An 18573-nucleotide genomic window follows, 5' to 3' on the forward strand; every position below is an offset into this window, starting at 1 on the left:
GAATCCTGATTCTGAGAGAGGCAGCAAGATTCTTACAAGCTGCTTGGCACTTGCTAACTTACATGAAAAGGGATTTAGCATATGCTTAAATTAGTCTCTAAAATAATGAAGTATCTGCTTTATACCATGTTGGTCTCTATCCTTTTATCCTTCTCCTCTCCCTTCACCCTATGAATTACATGTTTCTCTTTGATTTAGTAGTAGTAAGCATAAAACCACTGAATGATTTTAGTTTATTATCATATTTTATCTCAAAACAGTACAATTTACATTTCTTAGCTGACCACAAGGGGTTTAGCTAAGTGCTTTCTCTCTCCCACTCTCTTTCTCTAAACCCATCTGTGTTTGCTCATGTCTCATATTTATTTCACACTTTGATTCCCTTCTAGATCACAAAGCTGTCCTTTACAGCCACAAAAACATCTCTATAATGATGACACACAAATTCATCTTTATGAACTGGGTTTACTGTATARCATTGGCAGTATTTATCTAGTTCTGTCCAGCAAGCCTTCCCAGGGGCAGCCTCCACTCCAGCCCTTTAAAAGCTTGAGGCTGGACCTCTCTAGARCCCAATTCCAGAGCCCCTTCAATTCCTGTTGATTCAGTTGAAACTAAGTCTTTTGGAGCGTGATGATACACTTCAGGAGAGGGTTTCTGACACCAAATGGGGCTTCAGGTGGCTGTCACGATATAGAAATATTCTTCAGCCAAATAAAATTTTGCTGTTAGGCAGGGGACTGAATGGTAGAGCAACTGCTTATTAGATTTAATCAAAATGATTCTGTATCAGTGAGCTACTGAGACTGAATGCATTAAATAAAATAAGGTCATTTAAAGTGTAAGGTAAATAATACAAAAAGAATTATGCAGTACAAATCAGATTACACACATCCCTTTTGAGCGTCTTCATTAAGTAGCGGTTAGCTACTTATTTGCCGATCTTTATTCAGATTTTTAGAGATTGATATCTGTGCTTACTTTTTATTTGATGAGCAAGAAAATTGGATATGAATTCATATTTTATGAGATGTTTTTTAATTAAAAATATTAAAGAGGAGAGAGAATGAAACTTATTTTGTTGCTTATTTCTTCAGTGTGTCTTTTGTGTTAACAGTAAAGGTTGGATTTTAGCAAAAAAACCTAATAATACAATAATGAAGTTTTCTTTGGAACAAATGTCCTAGGATAAGTAAAATTGAGGCAGATAAATCTGGGGTATTCTGCTGCATTGCATGATACCAATATACAGAGCTGCTGAGCACATGAGCCTTGTGCCTTAGGATGACTTCTGTTCACTCTTGTCACGTTGGAAGGGGACAAAGGGTTTTTGTCGGACTATGCCCCAGATTCTTCAGTGTAGTAGATGAACCTAATATTTACCAAGGTACAGGCTTGGAACAGAGCTGGAGCCCAGCTTTCTGTTAGTACCCATGAAACTCCTCCACTCTGTGATCCTTCTCATTTAGCTGAACATGCAGCCTTGGTTCCCTGATGTGCCAGTACTGCAGTGTCCCAGCAAACATGACCTGATGAGTTAGACCAGCTTATTCATCTGTAGAGCGCCTTCCAGAGTGCTTTTCTCCTTTGGCAGTCAGGGAGCATAGCTGGAAGGAAAAAGAGGTGCAAAATTATTCCTACACTTGACAGTCTCCAGCTTCTTTGAGAGCCTGCCGTATCTCTGGCAACACAAGAAAGCGAGAGCAGCTTTCTGTTATTCAAAGTGAAATAATCATGGATATCATGGATATCCTCTTGGCCAAAGTGGAATGAAGAAGCAGCTTCCTTAGCTCTGCTGGCCCAGGTCACCATCTTGGTCACTTTCCTCTTCTCCACTGGTAATGGAATTGCCAGGGCCCCTTGCTCTAGGTAAGTCTAGTTCTGAGCAATGCTGTCAGGGCCAGCACTCGCAGTGACAGTTCTGCACAGTCTGGTGTATTCAGATGTGGCGCCCATAGGTCTCTGTGGTTGTACTGTTTTTGTGATACAAAGCCAGTTTGAGTGTCTGCAAGCACCCACAGTGAGCCTCTCTCTTAGAGCTGGGCAGGAGGAGCCTGCAGGAGGAAGATACAGCCAAGCAAAAAAGCTGTGAATGAGGCARCCACGAATGAGGCCTGGAGTAAAGTCTTAAACCCCTCCTGAGCAAAGCCCTTGGGTTAATTACCTCCGAACTGAGCTTTTAAGTTGTGAGCTACACAGACTGGTGGGTGTGGCTTGTGGAGCCTTCCTCATGGAAGGGGAAGGCCAGCTGGCAATGAACTGAAGTAACTGGAAATTCCTCATCAGCTTTCTGATGATAATAAGATTTAAAGCATGACAACATAGGGGATGAAATCAGCAGCTTTGGAGTGTGCCAGAGATACTGGGATCTGGCAGTGATTTATTGTTTGTCACACTTGCAGAATAATGTATGCTTTATGAGTAACAACATGTCCTTTTGCTGCATGAATATAACTGCTCAGAAACAAAATCCTGTTGGTAGTGGTGATGCTGTAAAATGAATTCCATAATGGTATTTTATCCCAGTGTTTCTGTGTATTTGCCAGTATTGCAAGTGGAATGGTGGTAAGCAATCTGGCAGAAGCTGAAAAAGCTCTGAACAGAAAAGAATTTTCTCTTGGAGAGCAGGAATTGTTCATTTGATAGCCCAACTGCAGAAACAATTAGTGAATAACTAACCACCCTGAGCATTGTTTAAAGGTCTGGATTGTTTTCATAGTGTTGATGTTATTGCCTTGAGARCTCATCTTATTCAGTGGTACATACAAACCTATTTTGGGGTCAAAAACGTATGGACAGGAGGGGCTGGTCTTCAAATTGAGCTTCTCACGCTTCTGTCACCATCGCAGTGCTCTGGAAATATTATATCAGAGTGCATCTTTACRATACCTGATCCACCAGTGTTCTCCAGCAAGATGTCAGTGAAACATTTCCATCTATTGGATACATGAATAATTAGCTTGTCAGCCTCCCTTTTGTATCTGTTCTGGTGTTTTTGAAAGGAGAGGTGATTTATGAAGGGTTCAATCTGATTGTTGAAGATATTGCACATAACTGCATCAGTCATATTTGACCTGATTTTAAAGCCATCATCTTCACAGTAGAATCCATTCATTCATTGCATTGTGTAGATAAATCCATTGAAATTTTATGGAGAACAAGGTCTTAAAAATGCTAACATCCTCGCTCTGTGAGCGGACTGAAATAATTGCATTAGAGAAAGTGCAAAGTTTTCTGATAATTCTGATTCATTATGAAACATTAAAACTGATAATATTATCAGGTGATCCTTTAAGTGAGCAAGTGTATTTAGTGAATTTAAGTGTTTCTCTAATGATTACAGCAATGGCAGTTCAGTGGAGGGGTAAGTGGATTGCTCGACCTGTTTGAGGGGAAAAAATATAATGTCTCCTGCCTTTCCAGGAGCCAAAAGAATTTGGGTTCCCACAAAGTGCTGTGGCTTTGTCCTTCCAGATTTTGTTGGGAAAGTTGATGTTGCTACCACATTTATCTAGGAGGAATTCAGGACAGAAGATGTGAAATTGACATTTCTAAATAAAATTTTGTGTTAAATTGATACAAATACATGAGAGGTTCTTTGCTAGACATATTAATTTTCCGATTTAATTTAGCACAAATTTTAATTTTTTAATTTACCTCAAGCTGCTGCAGTAATTCCAGTTCACCACAACTGAAAGCTGGCAAATATAGATGTTCCTGGGTAAAGACTGCACAGAATTGAAGTGGAGGGCTCAGGGAGCTTCCCACTCCAGGCAGTGATGGTCATTCCTTGTAGAAGCGCAAGTTATGTGCAGGGAGAGATCTGGAGCACCTTCTCATTTAAAAACAYATCTGGAGAACAGGATTGCTGAATTGTCCACAGCAGGTAGGGCAGGTAACGCTTGCTGCACCAAGCAGCAGTTGTTAGCACTGTGCCATTGTTCTCAGTGCTCCGAGTGGGCATCATGCCAGAGTGAAGAGTCCCCTCTGTTCAGCAGTCACCTCATCCAAGGGCTCTGGAACCACAGCCATATTAATCTCATGCAAAACATGTGTCACTGTGAGTGCGGGTAGGGATATTGGGACAAACAAGGCAGAGAAAGCTCTGGAGACACSAGATGTGCACAAGGAGAATGATAGGCTAAAGTGGACAGACTTTAGAACAGGCTTTATCCTTTAACCAGAGTCTGAGACAATACTACTGCATGTGGGGTTTGTTTAATCCAGTTCCTGCTAATAGCAACCATGGATTAAATATACAATCTTAATTAGTCTAAATTTCAAAAGTATTCTATGCAATGATGTTAATAATTAAATAAAATCTTGTTAAATTCAGAGTTAGAATTGTGGTTAAGTAGASATGGGAATATTTTTGAGGTCATTGCACAATTGACTTATGAAACACATATGAGAACARGAACATCATCTGCAAAAAAACAGTGAAAACACATAAAATCCAGTGTTCACTAATTCAAGCTAACAAGAGAAGTAAGATGCATCTGTACACAATTTATCTTTTCTGCAAATGATTTCATGTGGAAGTTAAAAGGGCCAGATCAACATCTGAAATCTGTAAGCAGTTAAAAGCATTTATTCATAGAATCATTTAGGTTGGAAAAGACCCTTAGGATCGCTGAGTCCAACCATTAACCCAGCACTGCCAYGTTCACCACTAAACCAGTGTCCCTTGGTGCCACGTTTACAAGATCTCCAGGGATCTTGACTCAACCACTTCCCTCAGCAGCCTATTCCAATGCTTGGTAAGTCATCCAGTGAAGAAATTTTTCCTAATATCCAGCCTAAACCTCCCCTGGTGCAATTTGGGGCTGTTTCCTCTCATCCTTTCATATTCAATCTTATGTATTTTACAGCCATTCATACAAACCTGTGAATGGCCCTGAAAGAGACACAAGGACAGGTACAGTTACTGGGAAAAGTGCCCTGGCAAACCCTTATGAACTTCTGAATGTGAAACTGGGCCAAGAGTGGCATCACACAGTCAAACCTTCTTATTTCTTGTCAGAAATCTAGTTGCTATATTCTGTACAAAATCAAGCATATTAATCATCTGGTGGGAAGCTGCTAAGTATAGTATTGCAAAAACCAGTAGGATGGATCAAAAAGAAAAGATCAGTGTTAGGAGCATAGCTCATTTTAAAAATTGCCTTTTCCCCCTACAGTGATCTGCAGACCAAATGGAATACTTGACTGATAATTCTGTGATTTTCAAAGACACCAAAACTTGTTTGGTTTTTCATGCTTCCTGAATTTTGGCAACAGAAAGGAAACAATCTGTTTTGTTTCCTGGGTGTGAGGGATAAACRATGCTGTTTTAAAATACTACACAGTCTGTCGCTTTTTTATTTGATAGTGCCATTCACATTGTACCTTAGGCCAGCTGTGGGTATGTGTAATCATGACTGGAGCAGATATTTTAAAAACTTGATTTTTTAAATTCTAAAATACARCAATCTAAGAACAGGGAAAGAAATACTTCAGATCAGCAACTAACTCAAAGTTTAGTACCTTATCTGAGTCTCTTTGATTGATTRAATGGGATACTAAAAGGATTAATCAGTAAGGCTCTTAAATAAACTTGTGTGTGATTCATGGAAGAATAAAAGCTTCACCATCTAGTGGCTGCCAATTAGGGCCARAGGTACCTTCTTCACAGGGCTCGATCACCGACCAAGCAAGTGCAGACAGAACACATGTTAATTTTAGGCTCTTGACACTGTATACTTAATCCAAGGCTGCAGTTAACAGGAACTGGATCAGACAAATCTCCATGTGCAATCCAGTGTTCCCAGAGTCTGGGATGTACAGCTCTGCTCTTAAGTCTCTTCCCTTTAGCACATCATCCACTTGGTGCGTATCTGGAGTCTGTTCAGTTGTTCAGGAAATACTAATGGAGGATGAAAGCGTATTTTACAAACCTATTTTTCATATAACCAGCTGAGGGTTAATTCATCTAAACAAACAAAGCATGGTTTGAACAAGATGCTCTGCTTTATTGTAAGTAGTAATAATTCTGTGGGGAAAAGCTTTTCTGCCTAATCCTTGCAGTCTCTGCTTGTTTTTTTATTTTAAGTTTGTTTAAATGAAATGTATGTTTTAGGACCTTTGTGAAATCTTGAAACTTGCTAGCTTGAGCAGAATTCTGTAATTCTGGATAGAATGCACAAACAAGCAGTTCTTCCTCTGCCTGTATTTTATCTGGCATGTCTGCCTTTGTCTGCYGTGCAACTGAAGTGTGCCAAGAGCTTCACAGAAATAATAGTTCAATTCTGTTTAAGGTACCGAGATAAATGGGCACCAAAAGCTTATGGAAGTGCAGAATGGGATTGGGTTTAGCTATGAAGATGCAGGATCCCATACCCCACATAGGTAGTTGAACCAAACCTCTGATTTCTTAAAGATGTCACAATGTTAATACTGTCACTATAGAACTGTGGCAAGTGCAGTGACACAAGATAACTCATAATCTGTCTAATGAAGACAAATAGCTATGGACCATGTCAGAATCATTAATGTTGAGTCAAGTTAATTTTTTCATTTAACAAATTGAATTGTTTCAGCTAATTATGTAGTGTGGCATAAATGTGATGAGGGATGTTCAGAGAAGAGAATTATTACTTTTTTCCTCCACTAAATTAGTGAAAATATTAAGGAAAATACACGCTCAGAGTGTGCAACGATGTCCAGCTTCATATGCTGAATTTTGCAGCCTTCATTACAGCCTGGGTCTCCTGGGTTTCTTTGATTGATTAGTGCAGTGTCCTTCCCAAGGCCCCCAGAATACTCTCTGGAGAAGACTATCTTGGGTATTGTGCTGCATATCTATACAGGAAGCCCTTCTTTCTCTGTTAAATGGGGAYCTCTCAGCCAGGTGTTTAAAGTGGTGTCACTGTTTCTGTTACTGTGATGAAAATGAAAGGGCTCTTCAAAATTCTGGTACCTTTTCAACTTCTTGGGCTATTGCYTTCCCTAAGCAGTGGCTTAAGAGGTTAGGGGTATTGAATTTTACTGATAATAAATACAGAAATATGTAAAATTCAACTCTTAYCTGAGTTGTTGCTCCCTGAAAGGAGGTTGTAGCGCAGTGAATTCAGTCTCTTCTCCCAGGTACCAAGTGACAGGACAGGAGGAAATGGCTTCAAGTTGTGCCAGGGAAGGTTCAGATTGGATGTCAGGAAGCATTTCTTCACTAATAAGGTGGTCAGCCATTGGACCAGGCTGCCCAGGGAAGTATGTGAGTCACCATCCCTGGAGGTATTGAAAGGACCGTAGATGTGGCACTTTGGTTTAGTGCTGGGCTTGGCAGTGCCAGGGTAACAGTTGGATGCCCTAAGGGTCTTTTTCCCCACAATAAGTGATTTTGTGATTCTGTGATACTGAGTATGTATATCAGGCTCAAATATCAAATAATCATGTTCAGTGTGGACAAACTCAGAAGCTAATTCCTCAAATCCCATAGAGTCTGCCTTCCAGGCTAAGCTGCATCTGTTTTACTGTATCCTCCCAATCTCCTTTTCARTTTTGTTTTGTTGGGGTTTGTTTTGTTTTGTTTTTAAATATGTGTGTTTCTCGCACCCATCTGTTCTGCATTTTGTAAGCTCATGGGCAGGTGCTCTCCTCTCCATGTTTCCACAGTGACTGTGAGGCACTCATTACTGGGAGTCCAAGTTCTACTGGACTGCAGTAAGTACAAGAGTAATGTGGATCTCCTGAGCCTCTTTTTCTGCAGTGCTAGCTGTAGCATCACCAAATGGATGGTCAATTGCGTGTGTAAGATTTAGTATTAAACTGATTGTGAGTGCTGTGATCTGTAAATCACGTCACACTAAGAAGTGGGCATTGCTTTGGTCCCAGGCAGCAGTGACAGGTTTCAAATGGCTGAGCACTGCAGAAAAGATTCACTGACTCAATTCTCAGAGAAAACGTCTTGTGGTCACCCTAATATATGTTTCATATTTGCGGCTTTAAATTACCTGTTTTCTGATAAAATGTGTTTCATTTGACAAAGGAGATCTTAAAACATTAATTACTAAAAGTTCTCATGGCTTCCTCTTGCTACTGTAGTGCAAATTTAAACCTTCAATACTTTGTAGTTTACAGCAGCAGTTAAAAAGAGACTGTTCCCAAAATCATGGAACAGTTGAGGTAGAAAGGAACCTCCGAAGTTCAGCTGATTTATCTCCCACTGCTCAACATGGCATCAGCTAGAATATCCCCAAGGACAGAGATTCCACCACCTCTTAGCTTTCTGTTTCAGTGTTTAACCACCCTCAGAGTATCAGTTTTCCTCTGTGCAACTGCAGAGACCTCTGAATTGTCCCAGTTTTCCCCCATGGCTGCCTGCATAAGTGAGCAGGCCCTTCAGAGCCGCCTGGACAGGCTGGTATCCCAGAAAAGCTGTGAGTGCTCTGCCCATGACACTTTCCTGTACTCTCTTTTATGTTCACATCCTTTATGTGGCCACCCTTCCTCATGAGGTCTCTCCTGGCCATGGCACCCTGCAGCCTTTGCTTCACCATTGTCTCCCTTCATCCCTGTTTTCAAGCTCTCCTCGCCAGGCTGGCCAGCTGTTGGTAGGGATGATTTTGCCCCATTTTTTATTCATATTCACAGCAACTGGAGATGAGGGGAGCCTCATGCAAAATCACCTCTGACTTAGATGCAGTAATAGTGGTAGAATGGGATAATGAGGAATGTTTGTGTGAAGAGCCATTCTGGGAGCAGACAAAGTCAAAAGGCAGTAAGCAGGGAAATAGCCCTCTCTCCACTGAGGGAATAATTCAACAAAAACAAGAATATGAAGCAGTTATGAGCTTCTGACATTTATTGAATCTTTAAAATCTGTGATGAGAAATACCTGTGTTTTGAAGACCTCAGCTGTCTGCTGTTGACAGAACGTGGCTGAACTTGTGTGTGTGTGTGTGTGTGTGCAGACATACACGTGTGCATACTTGGCCAAAAAAAGTATTTCTTAGTGAATAAAAATTGTTTGACTATACTTAAAAAAAAACAAGAATCCACACTATGTATGACCCACCCTGTATATGATCCTCAAACTGAAATATTCATACAGCATTTCTCCCCCAGCACTTCAAAATTATGAGCAACAAATATAGAGTCAAATTCTGCCCTGTGATGGGCAACCTATTCCAGACYGTGTTTTAATAGTCTTTCATGCACCCATGTGTCAGATTAAATAGTAGAAATGCCAAGTGGATAATAATGTAGTATCATTTCTGGAAGTATTGGCTTTTAACATTAATCTTCAATGGGATGCTTTACTGCAGGCATGTGCATACATTAGATAACCYTGGCATGCAGAGAGTATTTTAAGACCCACGTAATTTTGAAACACCCTTTAATATTTAGTGAAAGTCATTATACATTCCATGTGCATAAGATCAGAAGCAGACCTTCCAGGCTTGTTGTACTTCTCAGCATAGATGCCAAATTGGAAGCCCACAGTATTTTGTTTTTCTATAGGACAGCTAAAGTTGCACCACAAGCTGTTCCACTGACATCTGAGCCTGCTCTTGGGCAGCCAGTGCACAARGTGCAAGGGCCAAGGAGAATAATAAATACAACTGTCTTCACATGCTTATCTTTTAATCTGAAGTTAAATATGAGATTTCTGAAACAAATGCTGCCAACTGTTATGGATTCTGGGACCTTGAAGCGTGATGTCGGAAAATTCACTGTAGTTACTAAACTCCAGTGTCTGGTGCCACCAGCAATCAACCTGTTAAACCACAGGCAATGTTATTTGTAACTACTTCTCTCACTTTCTATTTATCCACTGATCATAACAGAAAAAAAAGAAAAGAAAAAGGAAAAGCTGCTTTCTTCAGCTTTAGATTTAACCAACCTCATTTTATATCCACAAAATAAAAGACTAACCCTCTGTAATTCAGAGATATTGCAGCAAATGATGTGCTTACAGATTTTCACATTGAGTTAGCTGCTGCTCAGAAGAAGGAAGAAGTGCATGTAAGATTAGATTCAAACAGTTCTGTGAAATGTATCTGGCCCCTTTATACAGCTGCCTGCTACACATAGGAGAGAAGAAAAACAAATCCTAGCCTTGATGTCAAAACAATGTAAACTCCTTTTAGTATGTTGACTTGTGGAACAAGTTAGGCATGAAAACAAGAGCACAGAGCCCTCCGTAGTGACAGTGAATATTTTAACTTACCAAGAGAAAGCAACAAGAGACCAAATCCTTAAAGCATATGCTGTGCTGACAGTGCGCTCTCGCTGTGACAGTAATGGTATTTGCAATCCCAGCTGCACTCGAGCCTGTGCTGTAAAAGCACCCATTTCTCAGAGTGCRTCTTGCCCTTTACTGGTCCTTAGCCAGATGAAGGAGCTTTTCTCTGTTGCCCCTGCTGCCCTGTAGAAACGGATGTTTAAGCAATTATTTCTCTTCCCTGAAGTGAAATTGGAGAGATTTTGACATCGTTAGCTCTTCTGAAATTTTCACAGTGTTGAAAAGTATCTTTAGGTGGCTGTAGCTTTTTGCACATAAAACAACAGTTCTCTGGCTTTTTACAAATATCTGGCTTAAGTGTTGTTCTGAAATTCAGGGACTGGATCYTCTTAGAAATGTTGAAGCAGGACTACCACTGTTACTGCAGTGGTTTTGTTTAGGAGTGGTTTTCAAGAATAGTTAGAGGTTGATTCAGGGCTGTGGGTAAAAGGATTCACCACTGTCAGAGATAGTCTTGACTAAGTCTAAGGAGTTAAGAGTTAGCGAGCTGATTAAAGATAAAGGAAGATGCTCTTTTGGGAATGTGTTTGAATGYGTGTGCTCTCCAGTTTTTCCTAGTGCCCATTTGTTTGTTGTTCTCTCCCAGCTGAGACATGAGATTCAGAGGGAATTGGAGAATGTTGCTTATAAATTATGGAGTTACTGCCTCACGATTACCATTCTGTCATCAAAAATGTCAGTTTATCCCTCACTAGTCAGCTCTTTCTCGGTTTCTACATGCCCTGCTTAAAATTGTTCCCCTTCACTACATCCATTCCCTGTCCTGGTCTTCGTGTGGATACTCAATCGTCCTATACTGACTTCTTGTTTCCTACTTCATATTGAGCAATGCAGGAAGTTTTGGGTGATTCACCAATAGGATTACATGGCAGCATTTCAAGACATCCCAGCATTGCTTTGGAGAGACAGCTTTGAAGAATGCACGTGATGAGMTTTAGAGAAAGCAAGGTAGCAATATGGTTTGTGGTGTGATAAAGGAGAGGTAAGCAGGAGGTACAAATTAAATCCTGGAATTACACATAATTACTTCTGAGCGTGACCGGTTGGATTCTGTGCTATCCAGAAGTAAGAGTACAATCCAGGTCACTTCCAGCTCAGCTTCCTTCTGAGGTTTGATCTCCTGTTCCAGAGCTGCTGCCAGGCTGCTTGGAACCCTGTCCACCACTGCAGCCAAGCCCACAGCAGAACCTCCAGCATCTCCAGGGTCCCAAGCAAGCACTGGTTTCAGCTCAGACCCAGCATGCCCTCAGCTCCTATGTATTCATTGCTATTGCTTCCTAGGCTTGGTGAATTTAGGCTGGGCATTACCCACATTTCTGACATCACATTTCTGACTGTTCTATAAGTATCCATTTTATCCTCACCATGTAGGCTTTTTGTAATGGGAATATTATGTAGATGCACTAAAATAATCAACAAACAGTTTGCAGCTAAGCTTTTTTTATTAAGTTGCCAAAATGTAAATTGCCATTTATCCAAATTACTAGATTTCTCTTCCAGTATGTGTTGATGTCCAGGATAAAGCTTGAACTTCTAGAAATTTCTGAAAATGTTAATACACTGGTTTTGTTTCCATTSAAGCACTAACTAAACCCTCTAAAAGTATCAGCATGGCTTCTGACCTGATTGCAGTTTAAGTTCTTTCCCCAAACGACTATCAGGCAAAGATAGTCCTAAAATAATGGGGGGAAAAGTAATGCCATAGAGAAGAGTTTCTTGGGAGTGAGAGGATAGGATTGTTTGTCATCTGACAGTGCCCTACTTATCTTGTAATTTTAAAATTCTGTTTTACAGATAGACTTCCTGGTCAAGCTCCAGATGCTTTTGTTTAAATAGCCTCAACCTCCCTATGGACTCAACAGATGTACCACAAAATGGCATTGCTCACTGGGAATGCAGATCCTGAGTTCACCTCCCGCTCCTTCAACAACTTGGAAAACCTCTGTGAAGTGCAAACCAAGAAGGGATTCTTCTACAAAAAGGCCAAACTTCTGCATCCTGGAGAAGACTTGTGCTGCTTAGCCCGCTTGGATGACCGGTCCAGGTTTGTGATCATCAATGTGGGTGGTATTAAGTACAAAGTTCCCTGGACCACCTTGGAGAACTGCCCCTTGACCAGGCTTGGGAAGCTAAAATCTTGCAACAATTATGATGAGATCATGGACATCTGCGATGATTATGATGTTAGCTGCAATGAATTTTTTTTTGACCGTAATCCTAGTGCCTTCAGAACGATCATGACATTCCTGACGGCTGGGAAGCTGAGGCTTCTCAGGGAGATGTGCGCTCTTTCGTTCCAGGAGGAGCTTGTGTACTGGGGCATAGAAGAAGACCACCTGGAGTGGTGCTGCAAAAAGAGATTGCGACAGAAAGAGGAGGAGGCAGCTGAGGCCAGGCTGTTTGAGAGGGAGATGGTGTTCAATGAAGCTGCGCAATGTGCCTTCCAGGACAGTAGCCGACTGAGTTTGTGCATGAGAAAGCTCAGGGATATGGTRGAGAACCCCCACTCAGGGATCCCAGGAAAGATATTTGCTTGTATCTCAATCTCTTTTGTTGCCATCACTGCTGTCAGCCTGTGCATCAGCACCATGCCAGATGTCAGAGAAGAAGAGGATCGGGTAAGTGCAGCTTTTCTGATGGTAAAGCGTGTTTGTGTTGCTGTCTCCTCTGGGAAGGTGACTGGCAAAGTCACTCCAGCAGATATGCAGGTCTTGTGCTCAGTACATCTGATGTGGAGAGCTGGCTGAGCAGAGCACAGAAAGAGTTCTGTCACCTAAAACTGAGGGGAGATTGGGCCAGGCTCTGCCCTGCCAGCCCAGCTTAGCCAGTTCACACCAGCAGGTAGGTTTACCCAACAGATTTGTTTTCTGACATGTCTAATCAGATGACAGACTAGCTCCTCTAGGGATAAAAACCAGCCTTGCTTGTTGCTTAAAGTTTTGAGATTAGGTTTAGAGCTAACAGATCAATTTTCCCTAAAGGTACTTTAACAGTTTGAATGAACTCTCAGTGCGCCAATATAAAAACCATATCTAAAGTATTTTGATGCTATAGGGTGATGTAAAGGCCAGGGAAGCTGAGGCAGCAACTTAACAGCRGAAACAGAGCAATTGTCCCAATTTTCAGACCTGCTTTGTATTCTCAAGTGTAAGCTGTGGATGATTCATGCCCTTGAAAATCAAGTCTTACAGATATTTTATTTATTCTTTAGTTCATCAAATTTCCTGAGGGTTCAGTCCCTTTTTTGTGCAAGCACAGTCAGTTCACTTTCCTAGGATTAATTGTATGTAGGCCAGCGAGAGCGCATCTGAAAAACAGTAGAGGAGGACATTCACATTTTTTTCACAAACGTGCTGAAATGCTGTCTGAGGGGTTGAGGGGTGGGTGTGTTGAAGAATTCGTGGCCTCTCTAGTTTTACCAAAGTCCAAGCCTGAACTAAATGTTTGAGCTTATTTCCCAGCCCCACAGTCATTACATGCAGTTGTGAACTTCAGCTACTACAACAGTACTCCACCACATGAAGTACTGCCTCTGAGCTGAGGCCCGGGCTCTCCTGAAGCAGCTCTTCCCATGTGTTGTCACCCAGGGGCTGGATGGCTTGTGTCCCACTGCCACAAGCAGAAAAGAGGGTKCTCATCCCCAGAGTGGAGGCATTAACGTGTCTCCCTGAAAGTAAAATGCACGCTGATGGAAAATGGGTCCAGCCACTCCAGAGAGCCCCCTGCATCTGACTGAGCACCCTGAGTGCCGGAAAACCCACCCTTCGCTTGCGGGATCTGCTCAGGTTACAGCTCAACTGAGTAGTCTGATTTGGAATCAGACTCACTCAGGAGCAGACAGGATAAAAGATAAAACACTTGGTATGTTGATGATACATGATTTGTTATCAGATCTTTATTTTAAGGGCTTTTTCTRATTTAAAATTGGAGGATAAGTAGTACTAGTACTACTAGTTAAATAGTACTAGTTAGTAGTTAGTAGTTAGTACTACTAGAAAACTAGTACTAGTTAACACTATGTTGTCCTGATAATTTTTAAAAAAATATCACTTCCAAAACACATGCCTTTYACTGTAATTAACTGTCAGGGCTCCAGTATCCTGAATTCTAAGCACAAGAGATATTTTACTGTTGAAAACTGAGATGTATTTAGTGTTCAGTTGTTCCCAGGTTTAACTGAGAGCTGAACAGCTGCTTTTAGAATTTTGAGAGTTTGGGAACCCTAGGTTTTTACTAATGATCTGAACATAAATAGGGACTGGACTCAGAGTACTAGGCTAATTGTTTTTTGGGTGGAGCAGGATAATGATTAAGGTTGAGCAAGTATATGAGAGAAGACTGGATTTCTTGGTAAGCTGGAACCATTAGAAGGAGCACATTTTCATAGTCAAATGCAAAGTTGGGTAACAAATATGAATGCAGGCTTGCTCTTGTAAAAGGGGGGACTCTGGCTCCCAAAATGAGGCTCTAAATAAGATTTAGGGTATAAGCATTTTCTGGAGTTCCTATTGCAGCATAAAGTCAGAAGGATTAATGCCATCCTTGATTATTTAAGTTGGGGAGTATTCATTAGAAGCTGGAGGATTTTTTATGCCTGTATGCAGCATTGGTGAGACTAGAATACTACAGTCAGTTCTCACATCCATATTTTTAACGATGTTTTGAAAAACTGGGAGAGGGTGAGAAACCTGTAAATCTCAGACCCTTGTAGAAAATGGCATACAGTAAAAAACTTGAACATTTCAGTTGATTTAGTTGACTGGAAAGAAGGTGAGTGGATTAGGCACATAAGTGGTTTTTTTATGAGGGGAGGAGAACTGTATTATTTAAAAAACCTTTAAATTAAGCTGGGGGATGATGCATGGATAAAAGCTGAATCCTTATAAATTCATATGGGACACTATACACCAATATTTAATACCAAGATGATTAATTGCTGGGACAGACTAGGAAGAAAACCAGTGGATTTTTGTACTTTTAGACATTTTCAGTTAAAAGCTCAGTTAAAAACCCTTTTGGAAGGTAGCCTTCAGCTAAACACACTCTACTTCAAAAGAAAAACACCAATTGCAGATCAGGTTACAAAGGTGACATTCTTGCAATTTCAAATTTTCAAATTCAAAGAAGAAGATTGGGATAAATTATCCTATGTTATTCTGCGCCCTTACATTCTAAAAGCACAGAGCTGCCCCACATAATCTTTGTTCTGTCCTTTGCACAGGGTAGGTCTGTGGACAGACTGGAAATGTTCGAGACAAAGGTGGCTCTCTTGCACAGGGCACAGGTGAGGGATCACTTCTGGCAAGGCACGGAGTCAGGCACCTGTCCACATGGAATCATTTGTAGGGTCAGAGACCATGACTCCAGATTTCCTTTGTGTGCTCCGTCCATGGCTTAGCAAGCCAAGGCAGCTCTTCGAGTAACAGGTGTGGAGAGAAGAGAGCTTATGTGAATTCACATTCATGGGAGTCATTCTGAGCTGTATCTTTAGTATTTAGAGTAACAGTTGTGCCCAGGGATTGCTCTTTGGTCTGGCTTTGCAGTCTCCTGACAAGCAGAAGAAGGATGGACATCCTTCCTGACTAAGGAAYAAATTAATAGTAAATACTGTTTTAAAAGACACACCATGCTCAGTGTGCAYATTTTCCAGGCTCTCTGGCTGACATTACTGTTGTTATGGTTCCRTGTCAGAGCTGTCTTAAGTATTCTGGCTAGCAAACAGTGGCCTTTTCCTTGAGCTGGAGTTACTACAGGAAAAGAAAAAAAAAAGAAAAGAAAAACAAACAAAAAAAAACTCTATGTGCCATATATCTGTCCTGTTACTGCTTCAGGGAAAGACAGAGAAGCCAATCATGAAGAAAACCATTCTGGGGAGCAATTTTCCATACCCTGATCCTTTTGTGCCATCTGAATGGACAGCTGTTACACCCAGTGATGTCCTGCAGAGATGTAAATGACATCATGCAAGATGTAAGTGTGGGACTTTAAAAGTTAGAAGTAATTATCAGGTGGGTGAGGAAATTGTTTTAGGTGCCTGCCTCTCTCTTTTAAAATAGAGCAGAAGACTCAATCATACATTTTGTTAACTTCATTAACTGCTCCAGGTGTTCCAGATGACAGTGGCAATCCCTAGTGGTTTAACAAGAGTGGGGAAGCTCATGCTCCCCTGTACAGTAGATGTTTTGTTCTTACTAAAGGTCACCTTGATTTACCTTGAGTGCTACTCTTTTTTAGAAGTAGTATCGTGTATTTCAGATGCTGCACAATGTCAGTAAAATTAACAGAATCAGATCCTGAACTACTTTTAACTTTCCAAAGTAGGATGTCTCTTTAGTAATTTTTTTTCTCGTTTAGCTTTTATTTACTGATTAAATTAAATAAAATCTACCAAGTAATGTGTTTAATAGCTCCTTCTGGAGATTTCAGGAAAGGGACAAAATATGTGAAGAAAACAAACAWGTGAAGAAAGTCAGGTTCTTCCATGTAAACTTTTTATTTCAAAATTTATTTCAAAATTTTCAGAATGGGAGCTTTCTATGCACGGTTCAGATTTAATGGTGAAAAGTCTCCTCTAAAGGCAAAATCTGCTGAGACAAAATCATAGCAGGAACCCTCAGCCACCAGGCTCTTTYAAGACCAGCAGAAAAGTCATCTCCAAGGCAGAAAAATAGCCAGAGGCATAGAGTATCCTAAAAGGCATTTTAGGCATATGCTACCTTTAAGTGGACTTCTCAGCTCTCTAAACAAATGGCAGGCATCGGGTGACTCAAAGAAAGCAGCTAATACATCAGAGGACTCTTAAACCAGCTGGGGATGCATTACAGCAGAAGCTTTAAAACACACAGTAAGAGCTAAACAATCAAAAGATATTGAGAGATTCCGCTGAAAGCCAGATGGTCATCATACTAAATTCTTCATTTTCTTCTTGGTGAAAACAGAAATGCCAACCATTTCTGTCTGAAGAAGAAATCTTCTCCTTTTTGTTAGACAGCAGCCTTTGACATCACAGAAGAAAAGGTAGAACTTAGAGAATAGTATCAAACATTTTGTCCTGATTCACAGAAGCAATTGTAGGCCYGAGTCCCCCTGAGCTCAGTCGTTTGTAGCAGCACAGTGCAAAACAGGAGAAGCAGATCAGAGAGTTCGTTCTTCACCGTGCTTCCTAACGTGTTGGGAAAAGCCAGCCTAATTAAAGATGCTGTGATAGGAAGTTACAGTTCAATAACCTTCTGCTGAAGAACATTACAAYGAAGAGAGAGACTTATAAATAATGAAGCTAATAATAGCTCATAAAGAAGCCAAAACTATTTAACCTTCTAAGCTCAATTTACACACTGTGCTTCAACTTTCATAACTGTGAGGATGGGGAATAGGTAAATTGTGAATGTGCTTTTTCAACAATCTCGGGACTAAAGGTTTCATTTCACAAAGGTACACACAAAAGTACTCTCAAACAAGGTTACGAGAGTCTTGTATAATGATTCTCCATAACATTGCATAGACAAGATGTCCTGTAAGTGGCTGGATGAGCAGTGAGTTAGACTGAAAACTGGCTGAATGGCCGTGCCCTGAGCATGGAGGTCACTGACACAAAGTCTGGCTGGAGGTCAGTAATTAACACAGTGCCCTGAGGTCTGTGCTGGCTCCAGTCCTGTTGGACATCTTTCTTGGTGGCCTGGAGGATGGGGCAGAGTGTCCCTGCAGCGAGTTTGCTGATGGCACAAACTTTGGACAAGTGACTGATGGGCCAGGCAGTTGTGCTGCCATCCCAAACAGCCTTGACAGTATGGAGAAATGGGCTTGGGAAGCCCGTGGAACCTCAGTAAGCTCAGCAAGGAGGAATGCAGAGTCCTTCATTCCTGGTGAGGGGTAGCCCCAAACACCACTGCGTGTTGGGGGTCACCCCGATGGAAAGGAGGTTGACAGAAAAGGACCTGGGGGTCCCAGTGGACWCCAAGTTTGCCATGAGTGAGCACTTGGTCCTCACTGCAAAAAAAAGGTGTCGGTATCCTGGACTGTGATAGGCAAAGTGCTGCCGGCACGGCAGGGGAGGTGCCCCTTCCCCTCTGCTCAGCACTGGTGAGGCCACACCTGGAGCAGCGTCCTGTGCTGGGAGAGAGAATCCAGTGGCACATCCTATGATGACACTCTGCTTGAGACTGGAATTACTGGAGAGCCCATTTTTATGTCTTTCTCTCTTTTCTGGCTGTTCAATTGTGCTGATTTTAACTTAGAGCCACATGTGATGGTTTGTTTTCATGAATGAAAGTACTGATAAAATTGCAGCT

General features: G+C 41.3%; 1 protein-coding gene across 1 annotated transcript in view; it reads left to right on the forward strand.

Moving 5' to 3' along the window:
• The window catches only part of KCNG2 (potassium voltage-gated channel modifier subfamily G member 2), a 53531-nt gene that overhangs the window by 18113 nt on the left and 16845 nt on the right, over nt 1-18573 (forward strand). The window contains exon 2 of the mRNA XM_057377890.1: nt 12080-12903. Within this exon, the coding sequence (XP_057233873.1) occupies nt 12148-12903 (756 nt within the window). The 5' untranslated portion in view covers nt 12080-12147. The remainder of the gene's footprint in view (nt 1-12079; nt 12904-18573) is intronic.

This window comes from Malurus melanocephalus, unplaced genomic scaffold, assembly GCF_030028575.1.
Source record: "Malurus melanocephalus ecotype Western Australia unplaced genomic scaffold, MMel_1.1 scaffold_329, whole genome shotgun sequence".
NCBI classification, from domain to species: domain Eukaryota; kingdom Metazoa; phylum Chordata; class Aves; order Passeriformes; family Maluridae; genus Malurus; species Malurus melanocephalus.